The 17,244-nt window shown below is 36.1% G+C and overlaps 1 protein-coding gene across 1 annotated transcript in view; it reads left to right on the forward strand.

The window, feature by feature from the left end:
- Nucleotides 1-338: 338 nt before the first annotated feature.
- Nucleotides 339-17,244, forward strand: part of ARL6 (ADP ribosylation factor like GTPase 6) — a 41,181-nt gene continuing 24,275 nt past the window's right edge. Inside the window, exons 1-5 of the mRNA XM_015080836.3 lie at nucleotides 339-774; nucleotides 3,403-3,552; nucleotides 11,267-11,328; nucleotides 11,766-11,834; nucleotides 15,842-15,936. Coding sequence (XP_014936322.1) covers nucleotides 3,430-3,552; nucleotides 11,267-11,328; nucleotides 11,766-11,834; nucleotides 15,842-15,936 — 349 coding nt within the window. The 5' untranslated portion in view covers nucleotides 339-774; nucleotides 3,403-3,429. The remainder of the gene's footprint in view (nucleotides 775-3,402; nucleotides 3,553-11,266; nucleotides 11,329-11,765; nucleotides 11,835-15,841; nucleotides 15,937-17,244) is intronic.

Here is a 17,244-nt window from a genome sequence, read left to right on the forward strand (position 1 = left end):
ACATTTTTACTTCTCCAGGACTCCAGAGCCTGAGGCCTAACACAGCCCGGAAAGCCTCGGTTTAAGGGGCATCGGGGCAACTCCGGTGCACGCCTTGCCAGAGTGGGCACAGTTGTGTCTTTCAGACGTTGCCATCACGCTGCCGCGCGTGCCGGGTAAACACACGTAGGTTTCTTAGCTCTCTGGCAGCCACAAGAAGGGCCCGCCCCAAATGGGTGAAATTGCTGATACTCTCCCGAGACCCTGGGAGAAATCCGGACGGAAAGAAACGCCCACAGCAAACTCCAGGCCAGGCGCTTCCCAGCAGGCTGTGCGCGCTCCTACAACTCCCATCATGCTCCATCCGGGACAGCACTGCTCCTCGCAGGAAGGCGGCAGTTCACCCCGCCACCTGTCTAAACACATTCTTTAATACTCCTCGGTGTGCCTCTGGCATTTTCCGGTGCTCTTCAATCCCATAAACAAGAGCACCAAGTCTGACTTCCTAAAACTCCAAGGAGGCGTGGCTTCGGGACCGGAAGAACGTCCGGTTGCCTAGGGAACGCTACGCGCCTAGGCGCCTGCCCAGCCACTGATGCTCCGGCTGTGGCACAAGCTACCAATTCACCCAACTTGTAGAAGCGGCTTTGCTCAGGAGCAGGGATTCTTCCAATGGAAGCATAGAGAAGAAGGCTGAGAGACGCCCGATTCTTAACCCAGAGACGGATACGAGCGAGTGGCCCATTCCTGTACCTCTTCGGCTCCTGGGCCCGCAAGACCAACCTCAAAGACCAGGTATCTCCCTGCCCCCTATCTATCTGTAGCCAGCGCTGCCACCACCGCCACCACTCCCGCCGCGTTTTAGAATTGCTTTTTACTCTTTCCTAGTTGTTGTTGTTGTTGTTGTTTTTTTCACTGTGTACCGTTGTTTCTAAAGTTTAAGAGGTGGAAAAGGAAAGCTGGTTTATGCGGTTAGTACAAGGGACCCCAGAAAACTCGTTGAACTGGGTTGGGCATATGTTTGTTTGGTTTTAACACCGCCCAGTTTTTTGTTTTTATTTGGTTTGTGGAAAACGTAATTGAAGTTTCATCATCAAAAACTAAAAGCCTAATAAAAATGCCTGAAGTACTAAGAGTGAGCTATAATTCACTCTAGGAATACTCCTTAAAGTTTACAAAGTACCATTCGTGGTGTTTTCTTTGCCCGACCACTATCTCTGAGGCCTACTTTCCAAGCCCTTTACTGTCTGTGGATAACATCCTAATTCTTCAAGACTCTTCTGGCAACAAGTAATCCTTTAGAAAGAATCTCAGATCACAATCAAGAGAATTGATTGGTGTGCAGAGAGAGGAAAACAATAAACAGTAAGATAATAAACTGGAAAGGTAGATTGGAGCCAAGGTGTGAACCTTAAAAGCTATGGGAGAAAGTTTGGGCTTTATTCTGAAAGCCAGTAGTTCTCAATAGTAACTGTACATCAGAAACACTGTGTAACTTTTCAAAATACAGATGCCCTAATCCCTTCATCAGAATTACTTCAAGTAGTTGATTCCCCTGTGCAGCAAAAGTTGACAGGGCTTTAGACGTAGTGAGCTACAGAAAACTTTAATTTTATCTCCCACTGTGCACATAGGGCGTTGCAAATAAACATTAAGGGGCTTAAATTGTTATCTTTTCTTCTTTCATGCATGCAAAAATTAAACTTACAGAAATGTATGATTACTAAGAAATAGAAGCATGTATAAGGCTATAATTATAGCTTTTAGAACAACTGACTTCTAAATTGTATGCCCCCAAATATTTCATTAACAAGCATTAGGTTTGATAATCCATGAAAAAGGGTTGGAAAATCACAATCCAGGGTTCTATGGAAAATGAATTGAATATTCAAGTATCAAGCTTTTGACGGTCAGTGCTTTATAGTGGATGCTCAAAGGAGGAGGATGTGAGAAGTAGTCATTTTTTTAAAAAAATCTGTTCAAATTGAATGAAAAATGGAAAACAAGATATTGCCTTTATATTAGTATGTTTGGTACAATAAATAACAAAGTGAGTAATAGCAAATGTACTCTCAATTAAAATGGTCTGTGTGAATTGCTTCATATCAGAAGGCTAACTTATAGTAGATTCTACAAATGCTCCTTAAGTGGAGATTTAAAGGAATTGATGGAGTGAGAGTTGAATCTCCAGCACAAGGAGAAAAGTGGCACAAGTGGAGTACCTGAGATCAAACCCATCCCTTGGATACAACAACTGTGGCTCTGTTTTATAGGCCCCATGCTTGTGTGGGGCATTGTACCTTCTCTTTTCTGAGCATCATTGGAATTCAGTTTTGAAATTTCCGTATGATCCCCCAACAGGCCTAAGCAAAATCGATGACGCAGCCTCCTTTTGGATGCACTTGTCTTGGGAACCTCATCATTTAAGTTGCTGCAAGCTCACAGCCTTCAAGGAATGGCCTTGCCTAGGATAGTGTGGGTTAAAAAGTACTGAAGGAGCTGGGGAATGACAGGCTTCTGGAACCTTAGATGGAGATGAGAATAAATCAATTAAATGAGATGACTATTTAGAGAACTCAGAAATGATAGTTAAAGTAATAGGAAATACTTTGGACACAGGCAGATTGCAGTTGCTGCTATAGCAGTCCGGGCAGCAGTTGAGAGCTGACAACAGGGATATCTCTCTTCTGCCATCACATTATAATGTTTTGGGGAGGGATGGACGCAAAGGGAGCACCTTGGAAAGTTTCATTTGGAATGTTCATAGCAGGTTATGAACAAGCAATATGTCTAGCAATCTATATTAAGATAAATATATCTGTTAGGATTCTTTGTTCCTATTGATAGAAAATGCAACCTAAGCTGATAGAAGCAAACAAACAAAAACAGTAAATTTAATAGTTCACATTATTGCATAATACAACAATGGGCCTGGCTTCAGAAAAAGATTTAGCCAGTGGCACAAATAATGTAGCTAAAATCTAAGTTTTTCTCTCTCTCTTTTTTTTTAATCTGCCTTCTAAGCTTCCGCATTAGGCTTAGCATGAACCCCTTTGCCCATTCATTGTTCCAGATTTCCAGAAAAGGCTGCATATATTTTCAAGATCACAAGTGGCATAGTCCACACAATACTGAGTTTAACCACATTTTCTTCTTAAATATTATAAATTACAATGAGAAAAGTACAGTTATTTCAAGGGCATTATTCTGTGTGTTACCTAGGGTTGTAAGCTGCCAATCTGCATTTCAGTTAAGGCTCCTTTGTGATAATCAGCTTAAATTCTGTTTACTAAATACAGAGCTACATTGACATGGTTTTTATCATTATGTCTTTAAATTATTAAATTTTTGATGCACATGCTCATATTTTCCTTACCTAAAGTGCCTGTGATTGATATATCATTTTTACTTTCTGACTTGCAGCTGGTTTGTAAATATTTGAATCACATTATGGGATTGCTAGACAGACTTTCAGGCTTGCTTGGCCTAAGGAAGAAGGAGGTTCATGTTTTGTGCCTTGGGCTGGATAATAGTGGCAAAACAACAATCATTAACAAACTTAAACCTTCAAATGTAAGTATCTTTTTTAGATGCTTTAAGTATTTTCTGCAAGAGAAAGTTAATATGCAGTATTATTTTGTTTGCCATCATTACTTCAGATAATCATGTTATGAAATCCTGTTAACCTTGTAGTACCTTAAAGTAATAAATGTCAGGGTGCCATAATTTGCAGTGTATTTTATGCAGGTATATATTAGTAATACTTGTCTTGATAAATATGTCTTGATAATTATTTAAATTGGAATATTTTCCAAATGTCTTTTTTTCTCTAAAGATTCTCACAGATTTGCAAAGTTTACTCTTAGGTAGCATTGCCTTCTTTTTGGCTCTTTCTTAATAAGCAGAGGGAAAGGTGAATCATTTTTATGGGTTCTATGGATAATTAGTTTACCAGGAGTGTGGTATACCTATCAGTAGTAGTAAGCTGAATGACTTTAAGTCATAGAAGTAATAAGTATATGAAAATATAATTTTAATAACTGTAAAATATATAAAGCTATACATTCAACACATGGTACATAAGTTGAAGTTAGGTTCTGCTACACATAAAGAAAACCCACATAACAGTGGACTAAATAAGTAAGAGGTTTCTTTTTCTGTCACCTAAATAAGTCCTGAGGAGGTATTCCAGGGCTGGTAGTACAGGAGGTATTCCAGGGCTGCGGTCAGTTGTGAGATATCCAGGCATCTTCCATCTTTCTGTTATGCTATTCCAAGTGCCTGGTTTTCATCTTCAAGGTCTCCACATGGTCACCTTGCTTAACTATTATATCTGTATTCTAAGTCACCAGGAGGAGAAAAGAATAAGCTGAAGGAATAGACCTTCTTCCTAAATAAGCCCTCTTTAAAGAGCTTACCCAGAAGCACCAACTGATGATTCCTAACTTACATTTCATTGGAAACCCCTAACTATAAATAAAGCTGGATTTTTTAAAGTTTATTTATTTATTTTGATAGAGAGAGCGAGAGAGAATGGGGGAAGAGGGAGAGAGAATATTAGACTCCTCACTGTCAGCGCAGAGCCTGTTGTGGGGCTCCATCCCACAAACAGTGAGGTCATGCCCTGAGCCAAAATCAAGAGTCGGCCACTTAACCGACTGAGCAACCCAGGTGCCCCTAAGCTGGATTTTTTTTTTTTTTAAAGCAAGGCATACGCTGCTTCCAGGAATAATAAGGATCCTGTAAGTATAGAAGAAGGAGAGAATGGATATTGAATAGACAACTAACATTTACAGTTGTAAATACACTTATTTAGGTAAAAGCCATTAGTGAAAAATGTAGAGTGAAAAAATAGACTGCATACAGATGGGACAAAAAACAAGCTGGTACTTTTAATGACTAAATGGCTAGAGAATGGGAAATATTGCTCCTAAATATAGTAGTTGAAGATGAATTTTATTGTCTTCAAATAATGCTTCAGATTGGGCAGAATAGACAGCCTTACTACTCCATTTTCTTTTGCAACAGCTTTAGTTTTACTTCTGTTTAGTTGGAGATTCCTTTGGAATTACAAAAACACCATTATTTCTTTTTTTCTGGTCATTATTCCCTTCTACATGGATGAGTTTGCCACAGAAAAACAACTAACTGCTCGTGTATCTTCAGGTTGGAGATAGTTTGAGGCAGCCAGGATAAGAAGTCGAAGATGGATTTGGAAGGCAATTTAGTTAATTTAAGGAGTTCGCCACTAAGTTGGGAGTCAGCTCAGGCATACATGCTGAAGTCAGGCAGAGATCAAAAATACCACCTTTGGGGTACCTGGGTGGCTCAGTCCGTTAAGTGTCCAACTTCAGCTCAGGTCATGATCTCACGGTTCATGAATTTGAGCCCCACATCAGTCTCTGTGCTTTCAGTGAAGAGCCTGTTGGGAATCTCTCTCTCCCTCTTTCTCTGCCTTTCCCCTGCTTGTATGCACTCTCTCTCTCTCAAAATAAATAAATAAACTTAAAAAAAAAATGCCAGCTTTATTTAAAAGGTTGATTTTGGAGGGTGAGGTTAGGTCTGTTCAGAGGAGTTGCTAACACTCTATTGTATTGAGATTGGCCTCCCAAAATTTCAAGTTTTCCTCCTCAGGGAAAAATCCTACTCTTCTAGGTTTATTGAATGGCTAAGATCAGATGAGAGTGCATGCTTGTGATAAGCATGTGGCTTGTGATAAGCATGAGGGGAGAGAGGAAGAATGAAGAATGATCAGTTCACTTCACAAACTGGGCAAAGGAATAATTCTTTTCCCATGGAGAGGAATAAATTGGTGGAGGGGAGATTGAGAAATAAGGAGTATCATTTAATGAAGTTTTCTCTATATGAAGACAGGAAAAAAGAGATTCTTCCCCAATAAGGCAAAGATCAGGTCAAAAAGCCCACATACGTTGGAGTCTATCTCCTGACTTTGTGATTATATGAAATTTTTTTATCAGTCCTTAAGAGGAAGATAAGGCAACCTACCCAGTTGGATGGGGTCCAGAATTGAATTTAAAGAACAGTGAGTATATGTTAAAAGTAGAGCCATACCCAACTGTGCCTGGGCCCATAATCAGTACTGTGGATCAGCTATCAGAAGATCCGTATGGGCAAATTCTTAAACTCAGTGACTGGTGACCTGCATTTCTGTGGGTAAAGCTGTCAGCAATAAGCGAACAAGATTATAAGGAAATTTTTTAAGCAAGGGCCTATTCTGTCAGAGGTGTTTACACTTTTCTCCACATCAGAGAATAGCCTCAAAGGTAATTTTTTTTGTTTTGGTAAAACTGATCTCAAATAAGTACAAAATTATTGAAACCAGAGCCACCATTAATAACCACAAAATGGACCAGTCCCCCAGTGTCTACTGTACTCACATTGGGAGAAATAACATTAAAAAAACAGAATAGAAATTACAGTCTCTTTTTCCATCCTCCCCAACAGTATAGTAATCTTATGTTCCAAAATATGGTTATTACCATAGGAAGAATCTTCCTTGGTATGGATGCAAACAGCTTTCTTACCTGAACAAGGATATTCTTTTGAAGACAATGGCTCTTATTTTTTAAATTAGCTATGGATTTTTTTTCATAGTTTCTTTTGTCATTTCTAGGGATTTGGGTCAAAAAGGGAAGGAGACAGCATGCTCAGTCTGGATCTTAAAATAATCTTTTTTTTTTTTTTTTTTTTTAGAAAGAGAGCACATGAGCAGGGCAGAGGGGCAGAGGGAGAGAGAGAGAAAGAAAAAGAGCAAGAGAGAGAGTCAAGCAAGCTCCATGCTCAGCATGGAGCCTGATGCAGGGCTCAATCACACAATCCTGGGTTCATGACCTGAGCTGAAATCAAGAGTCGGATGCTCAGCCATCTAAGACACCCAGACACCCCTGTGATCTTATAATACCCCCATTTCAGACTGGTTTTGTAACCTGTTAACCCTGCCTAACACACCACATTAGTCAGGAAGAGCCCTTCGGAAAACCTGGGTTCACAGCCAGTAACTAAGGTTTTTTAATTAATCTTCCATTGTTTTCCAACATCCCTGTCTCTCTGTTACCTCTGGTGAACTACAAAACTAGCCTAGACTTGCTATACAGCTATTTTAAGGGGATGATCACCTACTTTCTAACACCACTTCCTGAGATTTAATCTTTAGGCAACTACCCTGTCTCCTTGAATAACTGACCTCTAGATCCTAAGAACACAGTAAGTTGCTTTGCTTTTTTTTTTTTTTTTTAAATTTGGTGCTAATAGCCAAAAGACCACTTGAAAAAGGCTCCCAATCTCTGTCACACAGGTATAGATAATAACTCTTGTTTCCTCAGTGTCTCTGTACTGAAGAAATCTCTTGTGAGCTTACATCCACTATTAGAAACATTATTTTTAAAAGTTTATTTATTTATTTTGAGAGAGAAAGAGAGACAGCATGCCCACACAAGTTGGGGAGGGGCAGAAAGAGAGAGGGAGATAGAGAATATCCAAGCAGGCTCTGCGCTGTCAGAGCAGAACCTGACACAGGGCTCAATCCCACAAACCACAAGAACATGAACTGAGCTGAAATCAGAAGTCAGACACTTAACCGACTGAGCCTCCCAGGTACCTCTAGAAAGATTATTTTTAATGAATTAAGTGAATTATAGAAATCTACAATGCTCTATCAAGAAACTTCTTGCAAAAAAATTTGCAAATCTTATTTTATAGTAACGTCTCTTTTTTTTGTCTGTGGATAGAAGCAGTTTCTAGGTAACTAGATACTTCCTGGCCCCAAAATGGCTTTAAGCTATCTTAATGCCTATTTATTGTCAATGTATTGAGGTTGCTAGTGTTTTCTAAACTGATGAATGGGGGTGAGGAGGCATTTTAACCTGATCACTGGAGAATCTGGTCTTAGCTGTATTTTCTTAGAGATGCACTCTATAAATATCTTTCTTTTCCAATTCCCAACCACCACCCCCCCTTTCCCACATAAATGCCATTATACTACCACATCATCCTGATTTGTATGATTTAAAACAATCTGAAATATCTTGCATATTTGATTGGTAGCTTGTTTATTAAATGTTTCCTCATAAATTTAAATTCCTTAAGAGCATATATCTCATATTAATCAACACTAAATCCCAAATAATATTGCAAGGTATATAAGTGTATTTTGGGTGAATGGACTGATGGGTTATTTTTCTATTTTCATTTTTGGGCAGGGAATGATGATTGATGGCACCAAGGATATCATGTTTACTAGACCAACCAAATAGAATCCTCTCTCAGAAATCCTGTTCTATTCTTGTTAACATTAGTCTATCCTTGGGCTGTGTCAGATAGACTATTCCACTGAGGTGATAATTCCTATACTCTTTGCTTGCTTTGTACTATTCCCTGAGCAAGTTAGAGAATGACCAAATGTATTTGTTCCTAGATAGAGCAGAGGACGATTAATGTTGGAGATTGTTCTCTAGAAGAAAATGAATCCTACTTGAATCTGGAAGCACCAGCTCACATACCTTGTTTTGTCCTAATTAATTTGTGGAATTTCTTCTTTCTAATTATCTTACATTAAAACTTTAGAAATGATGGGAAGAAAAGAAAGTTGATTAATTTTATCCCTGTTAATTAAAACAGCAAGTTAAAAGAGAAGATCTGGAAACAAAGAGTTTGTGCAGAAGCTGGGTGATTGTGAAGAGACTAGGCAAATGTTCTAACTACAGTTCAGTGAGGATAGGGCTATTCTTTTGAGGTGTATCTTGTGAGATTTCTTTTTTAAAAAAAATTTTTTTAATGCTTATTTATTTTTGGGAGAGAGACAGAACACGAGCAGGGGAATGGTGGAGAGAGAGGAGACATAGAGTCCAAAGCAGGCTCCAGGCTCTCAGCTGTCAGCACAGAGCCTGACATGGAGCTCGAACCCACAAACCATGAGATCATGACCTGAGCCGAAGTCAGACACCTAACTGACTGAGCTGCTCAGGCGCCCCTGAGATTTCTTTAAACATTTAACTTCCTTGCTTTTTTATTACTGTTATATTTTTCCTGATAATAATAGGTGATGATTTTATTATGATTGTGATCAAAATCAAAAACCAAAACAGTGGGTTATTTAGGGACAACAAAAATTAGGAAACTCTTTAATCCAAAGTTTGTTTTGCAGTGAAGAAACCCTAAGATCTGAGGCAGGAATCTGAATCGCAGGAAATGAATTCTAACATAAACAGAAAGATATTTTTGGAAGAATATAGGCAGCTCATAAGAAAGAAAAGCTGAATAAACAAACTTCAGAAAAGCAAAACCGGGCATCTCTAGGGAGGCCTTTTCACTAGCAGCACATTGCTACTAAGGTGACTAAGCTCCAGTGACTTTTCAGCTTCTGTCTTTGCATTTGAATTTTAAATTTCCAGAAGTAGACTACCAAATTAAATGTAATGGTGTGAGGCAACAGTTTTCTTTCTACTCCTGCTGTTTTCACACAAAAGCAACATGATGAACTAAAGGGCGATCTTTTTAAGTTACACTGTGATTGATTGCATGGAGAAAGTTGGAAAGAGACTGAAATCAGTGACTATAATTATGATATTTGTTGAGTATTTACTATGGGCCTGACACTGTATTGAGTATTTTGCATTCATTAACTAATTTAATTCTCATGATAACTTTACAAGTTAAAGATAATAGCAGATTTCACATTTGAGAAAACTAAGGTTTGGAGAAGTTAAGTAACTTGTCTAAGATAGCATATTAACAATTAAGAGTAATTACAAGTTTTTTGTAATAAAGCAAAGCAAGAAGTGATAAGTTAGTGAGATAGGACCAATAAAACTTAGGGAATGGTTATATTAAAAAATGTAAAAAAAAAAAAAAAGCAGTCAGTTCTGAACTCAGGTTCAGAAAATGAGTGGATTTTTTTTTTATTCAAAGGGGGGAATAGTTTTGATGGTGGAACTGTTAGGAGGCATTTGATGACTTACAATTTAAGTCTTTTTTTTTTTAAGTATATTCATTTTGAGAGAAAGAGAGAGAGTGGCAGAGGGGCAGAGAGAGAGGAGTGAGAGAGAATCCCAAGCAGGCTTCACACTGCCAGCACAGAGCCTGACATGGGGCTCAATTTCATGAATTGTGAGATCATGACTTGAACCAAAATCAGGAGTCAGATACTCAACCAACTGAGCCACCCAGACACCCCAGTTTAAGGCACTTTAATTGCCAGTTTAAGTCACTTAATTGACTTTCTAACATGTCTCCTGCCGTACTTTTGCCCCCTTGTATCTCTTCACACAGAATTCCCCACCATGACCTTCGAGGCTCTACCTCTCTTTATTACATACAGCTCTCTGCCTTACTCAGTACATTTTAAATTCTTTTTTTTCAACGTTTATTTATTTTTGGGACAGAGAGAGACAGAACATGAATGGGGGAGGGGCAGAGAGAGAGGGAGACACAGAATCGGAAACAGGCTCCAGGCTCTGAGCCATCAGCCCAGAGCCTGACGCGGGGCTGGAACTCACAGACCGCGAGATCGTGACCTGGCTGAAGTCGGACGCTTAACCGACTGCGCCACCCAGGCACCCCAGTACATTTTAGGTATACAGGTCTTATACTTTTCCTCAGTGACAAGTTCCTTCCTGCATTGGGGTCATTGCACTGGCTAATTCCTTTGACTGGAATATTCTTTGCCAAGATCTCGTCATAGCTTTTCTCCTTTTTGATATTTACTCTTGGGTCAGATGTCACCTCCTCAGAGAGGCTCTTCCATGCCTCATACCAACCTCCTCCCCCATTGCCTCCCATCCCCAAATCACCTTTCATTGTACTTATCACTGCCTGAAATCGTGTTCATTTGTAGTTTACTTGGTTATTGCTGTTTACCTTCTTTAGATAATAAGCTCAGTGAGAGCAGGGGCCATATATATTCACCATCTAGATATGAGAACAGTCCCCTATAGTATGTAGAAACTCATTAAGTATGTGGTGAAAGATTACAAAGTCCTGTATGTGAACTCGGAATGACTCGTCAAACCACTTTAAGGCTGTGGTAACTTGCAGCAAGCCACAAAATATGAATTAAGACATACACATTATACAGATTCATATTAGTAAACCTTAAACTTCTGTAAAGCATTCACACGCTGTGATCCCACTGTAAAAATTATAATTTTCTTTAATTCTGTCATCTCCTTAGTGAAAAATTTTAGAATTGGATATTGGATATTTTTTTTAACCTGAGGAATAATTCATCTTTGGTAATTGCAAATTTCTAAATTTATCTTTTCTCTTAAAGGCTCAATCTCAAGATATAGTTCCAACCATAGGATTCAGCATAGAGAAATTCAAATCGTCCAGGTAATTCACTTTATTATGCTTTTGACTAAGAAGTTTTGGGTGAAAAAGTGATAATATTAGATCTACCTCGTCATTCCTTCTACTTTTAGAAAAATTAATTTGTTGTTTCAGAAATCCATAAGTATTAAAATATTTGTACCACTACCTGTGGATTATTTTTCAGAATTTAGAGTTTAGACAAATTCTGATAATCTCTCTAGTAAGGAAAACATTTTTTATATGTTACTTATTAAAAATATTTATATTCAAAAAATTTATTTTATGGGACTTATACTTGAAAATTGATTCAAATTGCATATTGCATATCCAAAGGTGGCTTCTTTGAAAAAAATTTAAAATTTTAAATAGAAGTGACACCTTAAGTTAGTAATTTATAAGGTAGTCATTGTTTTGTTTGGTGTTTGATTTTGTTTTGTTTTTATTGTCTTTTTCTGTAGTTTGTCTTTTACAGTGTTTGACATGTCAGGTCAAGGAAGATACAGAAATCTCTGGGAGCACTATTATAAGTAAGTATGTTTATGAATGTTAGTTAACTAGATGATTATATTTTAATAACAAATAACGATTAACAGATAAATCCAAAAGATTACATGGGCTAGGTTGCAATGTTTATTTTTCATATAATTTAAGCACATTTTCTAATTTAAAAAGATACATGATCATACTTTATATTATTTTTCAAAGGCTTCAGGCCCTTCATGACTTTGGTTCTTTGCATATGCTGTTCTCTCTGTTTTTAATGCCCTCTTTTATTTTGTTTAAACTTAATATAGTCATGCTTTAAGGCTAACTCAAAAGTCACCTCCTCTGTGAAATTTCACCATGTTGCCCAGGTATTCTGTCCCCAGCAATCACATAGTACTTTGCCCATTCACACCTCTGTAATCATAATTCTTAGGTCTTAAAGTCCTGTACCATACCTGCCTCCATAGTGAGAGTATGAATTCCTCAAGAGCAGGGATTATTTCTTATTAAGGTTTTTTCTTCAAGGCCAAGTATGATGCTGGACATATACATCAGTACATATTTATTGAATAAATTTAGTTAAAATAATAGTACTAACAGTTGATCCATTTTTCTATAACCAATTCTAAACAAGATATTTTTCAGCATATGCACATCAAGTGCTCACTAATCACTGCAGATTAAGAACTATCAAGTTACTAGGATCCAAATGTATTATATCCTCTCAAGATTTGCATGTGGTATTAAAATGAATTCATTAACTTCTAATATTGCTAGGACTCCTTCATATATAAGCAATGTAAATTACTTTTGGAGTCTGAAACTTATAATCAGTATCGTTTGATTAAATGCCCTTTTGTCATTATGAACTCTTGTTTTCAATGGTTATGACATGACTGCCAGATCTGATTTTAATTTTTTTTTGATTCTTTCCTGCAAATGTGCGATAAAAAAATACATAGAAAATAGTACTTTAAAAAAAGGAAATGTTTCTTTTTTTTTTTAAGTTTATTAATTTATTTTGAGAGACAGAGACAGCATGAGTGGAGTAGGGGCAGAGAGAGGGAGAGAGAAAATCCCAAGCAGGCTCTGCACTGTCAGCACAGAGCTTGATGTGGGGCTTGACCTCATGAACCGTGTGATCATGACCTGAGCCCAAAACCAAATGTCGGATGCTTAACTTACTGAACCACCCAGACACTCCAAAAGGAAATGTTTCTTATTTTAATTCCTTTTTCTTCAAAATCTTTTTGGAAGAAGTTAATTAATTATGAACACTATAGATAAATTGTAGGTTGAAAAGTGAATATGGTTACTATGGAGAAGTTTATAATAATAGTAAATTTATATCTTGTATCTCTATATTTTTCTAATTATGAAAGAACAAATTCATTTTAATCTGTTAGACTGAAAGAGGTTAAAAAGATTAAGTGTACTGTTGGCAAAACAAGTCATTCTTATGGTGGGAATGTAACATCTTTTTCAGGGAGATTTACCAGTATCTGTTAAAATGAAAAATGTTCATGCTCTCCAGCCATCATTTTGCTGCTTGAAAAGTATCCTATGACTAACACTGGTGGGCAAAGATATACACTGAAAATTGTGTGTTGAACCCTGTTTATAATGACATATCTCAATTATAAAAAGAAAAATAGTATTCTTAATAAAAATATGTGCTTAGTATATATAGAGAAGAAAAAAAATAGGTGGAATGTACACCTAACCATTAATAGCATTTGTTTTGGGAACAACAAGATTATAAGGGAAGTTTACTTTGTCACTTATATGATTCTATAATATTAATTATTATATAATTTTTGCATCTTATCGTTATAATATGAAAAAGTAATAAAATATAAAATATAAGGAGTGCACTTTTTTTAATATTTGAAAAATATAGAAGAGAATATAAAAAAGTTGTTTTCCATAAATCTCACTACTAATAAATTTGCTATTGTTAATCTTTTTTGTATATTTCTTCTTTTTTAAAATATAAAATACACACTTTACATAATTGAGAAAGGAACATTATAAATTGCCATATATAGTTTTTTATCCTGCTTTTTCAGTTAACATTCATGATAAGAATAAATCAGGAAAAACATACAAAGAATATAACTAATGCATGGCTACCTGTTATTTTTTCATATGCCTATGTCTATTTTTTGGTCATTTTTCTATTTTTGGACATAAAGGTTTTTCTCAGTTTTTGAAGATTATAAACAGCCCTTCAGTTAACACATCTTTCTGCATAAATCTTTGTCATAGTCCGTGTTTCCTCAGAATAAATTTCAGAAATAAAATTACTGGTTCAAAGTGATTGAACATTTTTAAAGCTCTTGGTAGATCTTTCCAGTCATATCAATTTCTTTGGCTACTACTAATAAATGACTGGCGATAATCTGTATTCATTTTTTTTAATGGTAGAAGAAATAGAACTAGAAAGTTGTTTTATTTTTATATTCGTGTGATTACTAATGACATTGAACTTTAAAATAATAACTTACTACTAGAATAAGTGATTCATAAAAAAAGTATAAATGTCCAGTAAATATATGAAAAAATATTGAACTTCACTAGCAATTAATGAAATACAATGTAAATATGCTTTTAAAATGGCAAAAATGGGGGGCGCCTGGGTGGCTCAGTCGGTTGAGCGTCCGACTTCGCTCAGGTCACGATCTCACGTCTGTGAGTTCGAGCCCCGCATCAGGCTCTGTGCTTACAGCTCAGAGCCTGGAGCCTGCTTCAGATTCTGTGTCTCCCTCTCTCTCTGGCCCTCCCCCGTTCATGCTCTGTCTCTCTCTGTCTCAAAGATAAATAAATGTTAAAAAAAAAAAATTAAAAAAAAATGGCAAAAATGGAAAACTGTTAAGAAGCCATACAGGAAAGGGGTGGGAAAAGTACTGATATTAGTATAAGTATGATGTTGATAAAGCATGTCTGGAATACAATTTGTCAGTGTTGATCTAAAACTTTTAATTTTGTATATATTCCTAGAAATTTTAGTCCTAAGAACAAATCTTAAAGTATCAAAAAATTTAAAAATTGTATTTAGGAGGATGTTTATTCCAAACTTTTTCATAATCATGAAAATTAAGAATAATCTCTAAGCCCAACAATAGAAGTTTGGCACAGTATTTGATGACACCATGCAATGAAAGGGTCAGAGGGAATCAGTGACTTTTTTTAAGGGCCAGTGAGATCTATAGGTGAACCCTTAAGCCAGTTCAGTAGCTGGTTATCAGTAGATGGTTATCAGTTAAAAAAAAATCAAATTGAATAAAATAAAAGCTATTTGTAATTATTTCCAAAAACTTATTTCAAATATAGTTATGTATACTTATGTATCCTCTTAATGTAAAATGTATTTATCACTATGGTTAAGGTAAAAAATACTGGTATAGTGTTTAATGTTTCATACAAAGGTAGCTCAAACAAGAGGCGCCTGGATGGCTCAGTCAGTTAAGTGTCCAACTCTTGATTTTGGCTCAGGTCATGATCTCATGGTTTGTGAGTTTGAGCCCCGCATCAGACTCTGCACTGATGTGTGGAGCGTGTTTGGGATTCTCTCCCTCTCATTCTGTGCCTCCCCTGTTCATGCTCTTTCTCTCTCTCTCAAAATTAAAAAAGCTCAAACCATACTGCAGAAAAAGATCACGGAAATGTTTATATATCAGAAAGGATGTAAAACAGCAAGATTCCATTTAAATACAAATGTAGATATTCATATGTGAGTATACACAAAGAAAATGTCAAAAATGATTTATGCCAAAGTATTAATAATGATTGTATCTGTGTAATAGAATTATGATTTTACTTGTAATTTTTTAAAATTATGAAATAACAAGTCATTAAATTTACCATATTATCAACCAACTGAGAACAAATTACTTTACATAAAATATGACTAATGATAATATATTAATCACTCATATAAACTAATAAATAAAGAGATAATACACAGGTTAGGAAATGCAGATGAATACTAAATATGGAAAAATGTATGAGTTTATCGTTAATTTTTCTCATTTTTTATATTACACAGAGAAGGACAAGCCATTATTTTTGTCATTGATAGTAGTGATAGATTAAGAATGGTTGTGGCCAAAGAAGAACTTGATACTCTTCTGAATCATCCAGGTATGTTTGTGTGTTTGTGGCATCTGTGCTTGAGGGTCTGTTTACATGAGATGTTTTGTTCTTTAGTGTTGGCAGAAAGTGTTACTTGTGTTATGTAATTATCTCTATTTTAGAATTTTTGAATTTTTTATTGAAATATAATCAATACAGTTTTATATTAGTTTCAGGTGTACAATACAATGATTCAACAATTCTAACAGTAATGAGTATATTACTCCCCTTTATTTTCAATTTTAAAATATAGTAATTTTGCAGAACTCATATCTTTACCTGTAGCACATTATATATGTTTTTTTTAATTTTTTTTAAACTTTCACGTGTTTTATTTTTGCATGTACTTTTTAAAATTTTTATTTAAATCCAAGTCAGTTAACATATAATGTGATAATGGTTTCAGGAGTAGAATTTCGTGTTTCATCACTTACATATAACACCCAACGCTCACCCAACAAGTGCCTTCCTTAATGCCCATCACTGTTTGGCCCATCTGCCACCCAAAGCCCCTCCAGCAACCCTCAGCTTGTTCTTTATTTAACAGTCTCTTCTGGCTTGCCTGCTTGTCTGTTTTTATCTTATTTTTCCTTCTTTTCCCCTATGTTCATCTGTTTTGTTCCTTAAATTCAACATATGGGTAAAATTATATGGTATTTACCTTTCTCTGACTTATTTCACTTAGCATAATACATTCTACTTACATGTTGTTGGAAATGACAAGATTTCATTCTTTTTGATTGCTGAGTAATACTCCATTGTGTATGTGTGTATATATATATGTGTGTATATATATATGTGTGTATATATATATATATATATATATATACACCACATCTTCTTTATCCATTTGTCAGTCAGTGGACATTTGGGATCTTTCCATAATTGGGCTATTGTTGATAGCGCTGCTATAAACATTGGGGTGCATGTGCCAATTTGAATCAGCATTTTTGTATCCTATGGATAAATACCTAGAAGTGCAATTGCTGGGTCGTAGGGTAGTTCTATTTTCAATTTTTTGAGGAATCTCCATACTGTTTTCCAGAGTGGCTGCACCAGTTTGCATTCCTACCAGCAGTGCAAAAGAGTTCCTCTTTCTCCACATCCTTTCCAACATCTGTTGTTTCCTCAGTTGTTAGCTTTACCCTTTCTGATAGGTTTGAAGTTTGTATCTCATTGTTGTTTTGATTTGTATTTCTCTTATGATGAGTGATGTTGAGCATCTTTTCATGTGTTTGTTAGCTATCTGGATGTCTTCTTTGGGAAAGTGTCTGTTCATGTCTTTTATTCATTTCTTCACTGGATTATTTGTTTTTT

The sequence above is a fragment of the Acinonyx jubatus genome, chromosome C2 (genome assembly GCF_027475565.1).
Source record: "Acinonyx jubatus isolate Ajub_Pintada_27869175 chromosome C2, VMU_Ajub_asm_v1.0, whole genome shotgun sequence".
In the NCBI taxonomy this organism is placed as follows: domain Eukaryota; kingdom Metazoa; phylum Chordata; class Mammalia; order Carnivora; family Felidae; genus Acinonyx; species Acinonyx jubatus.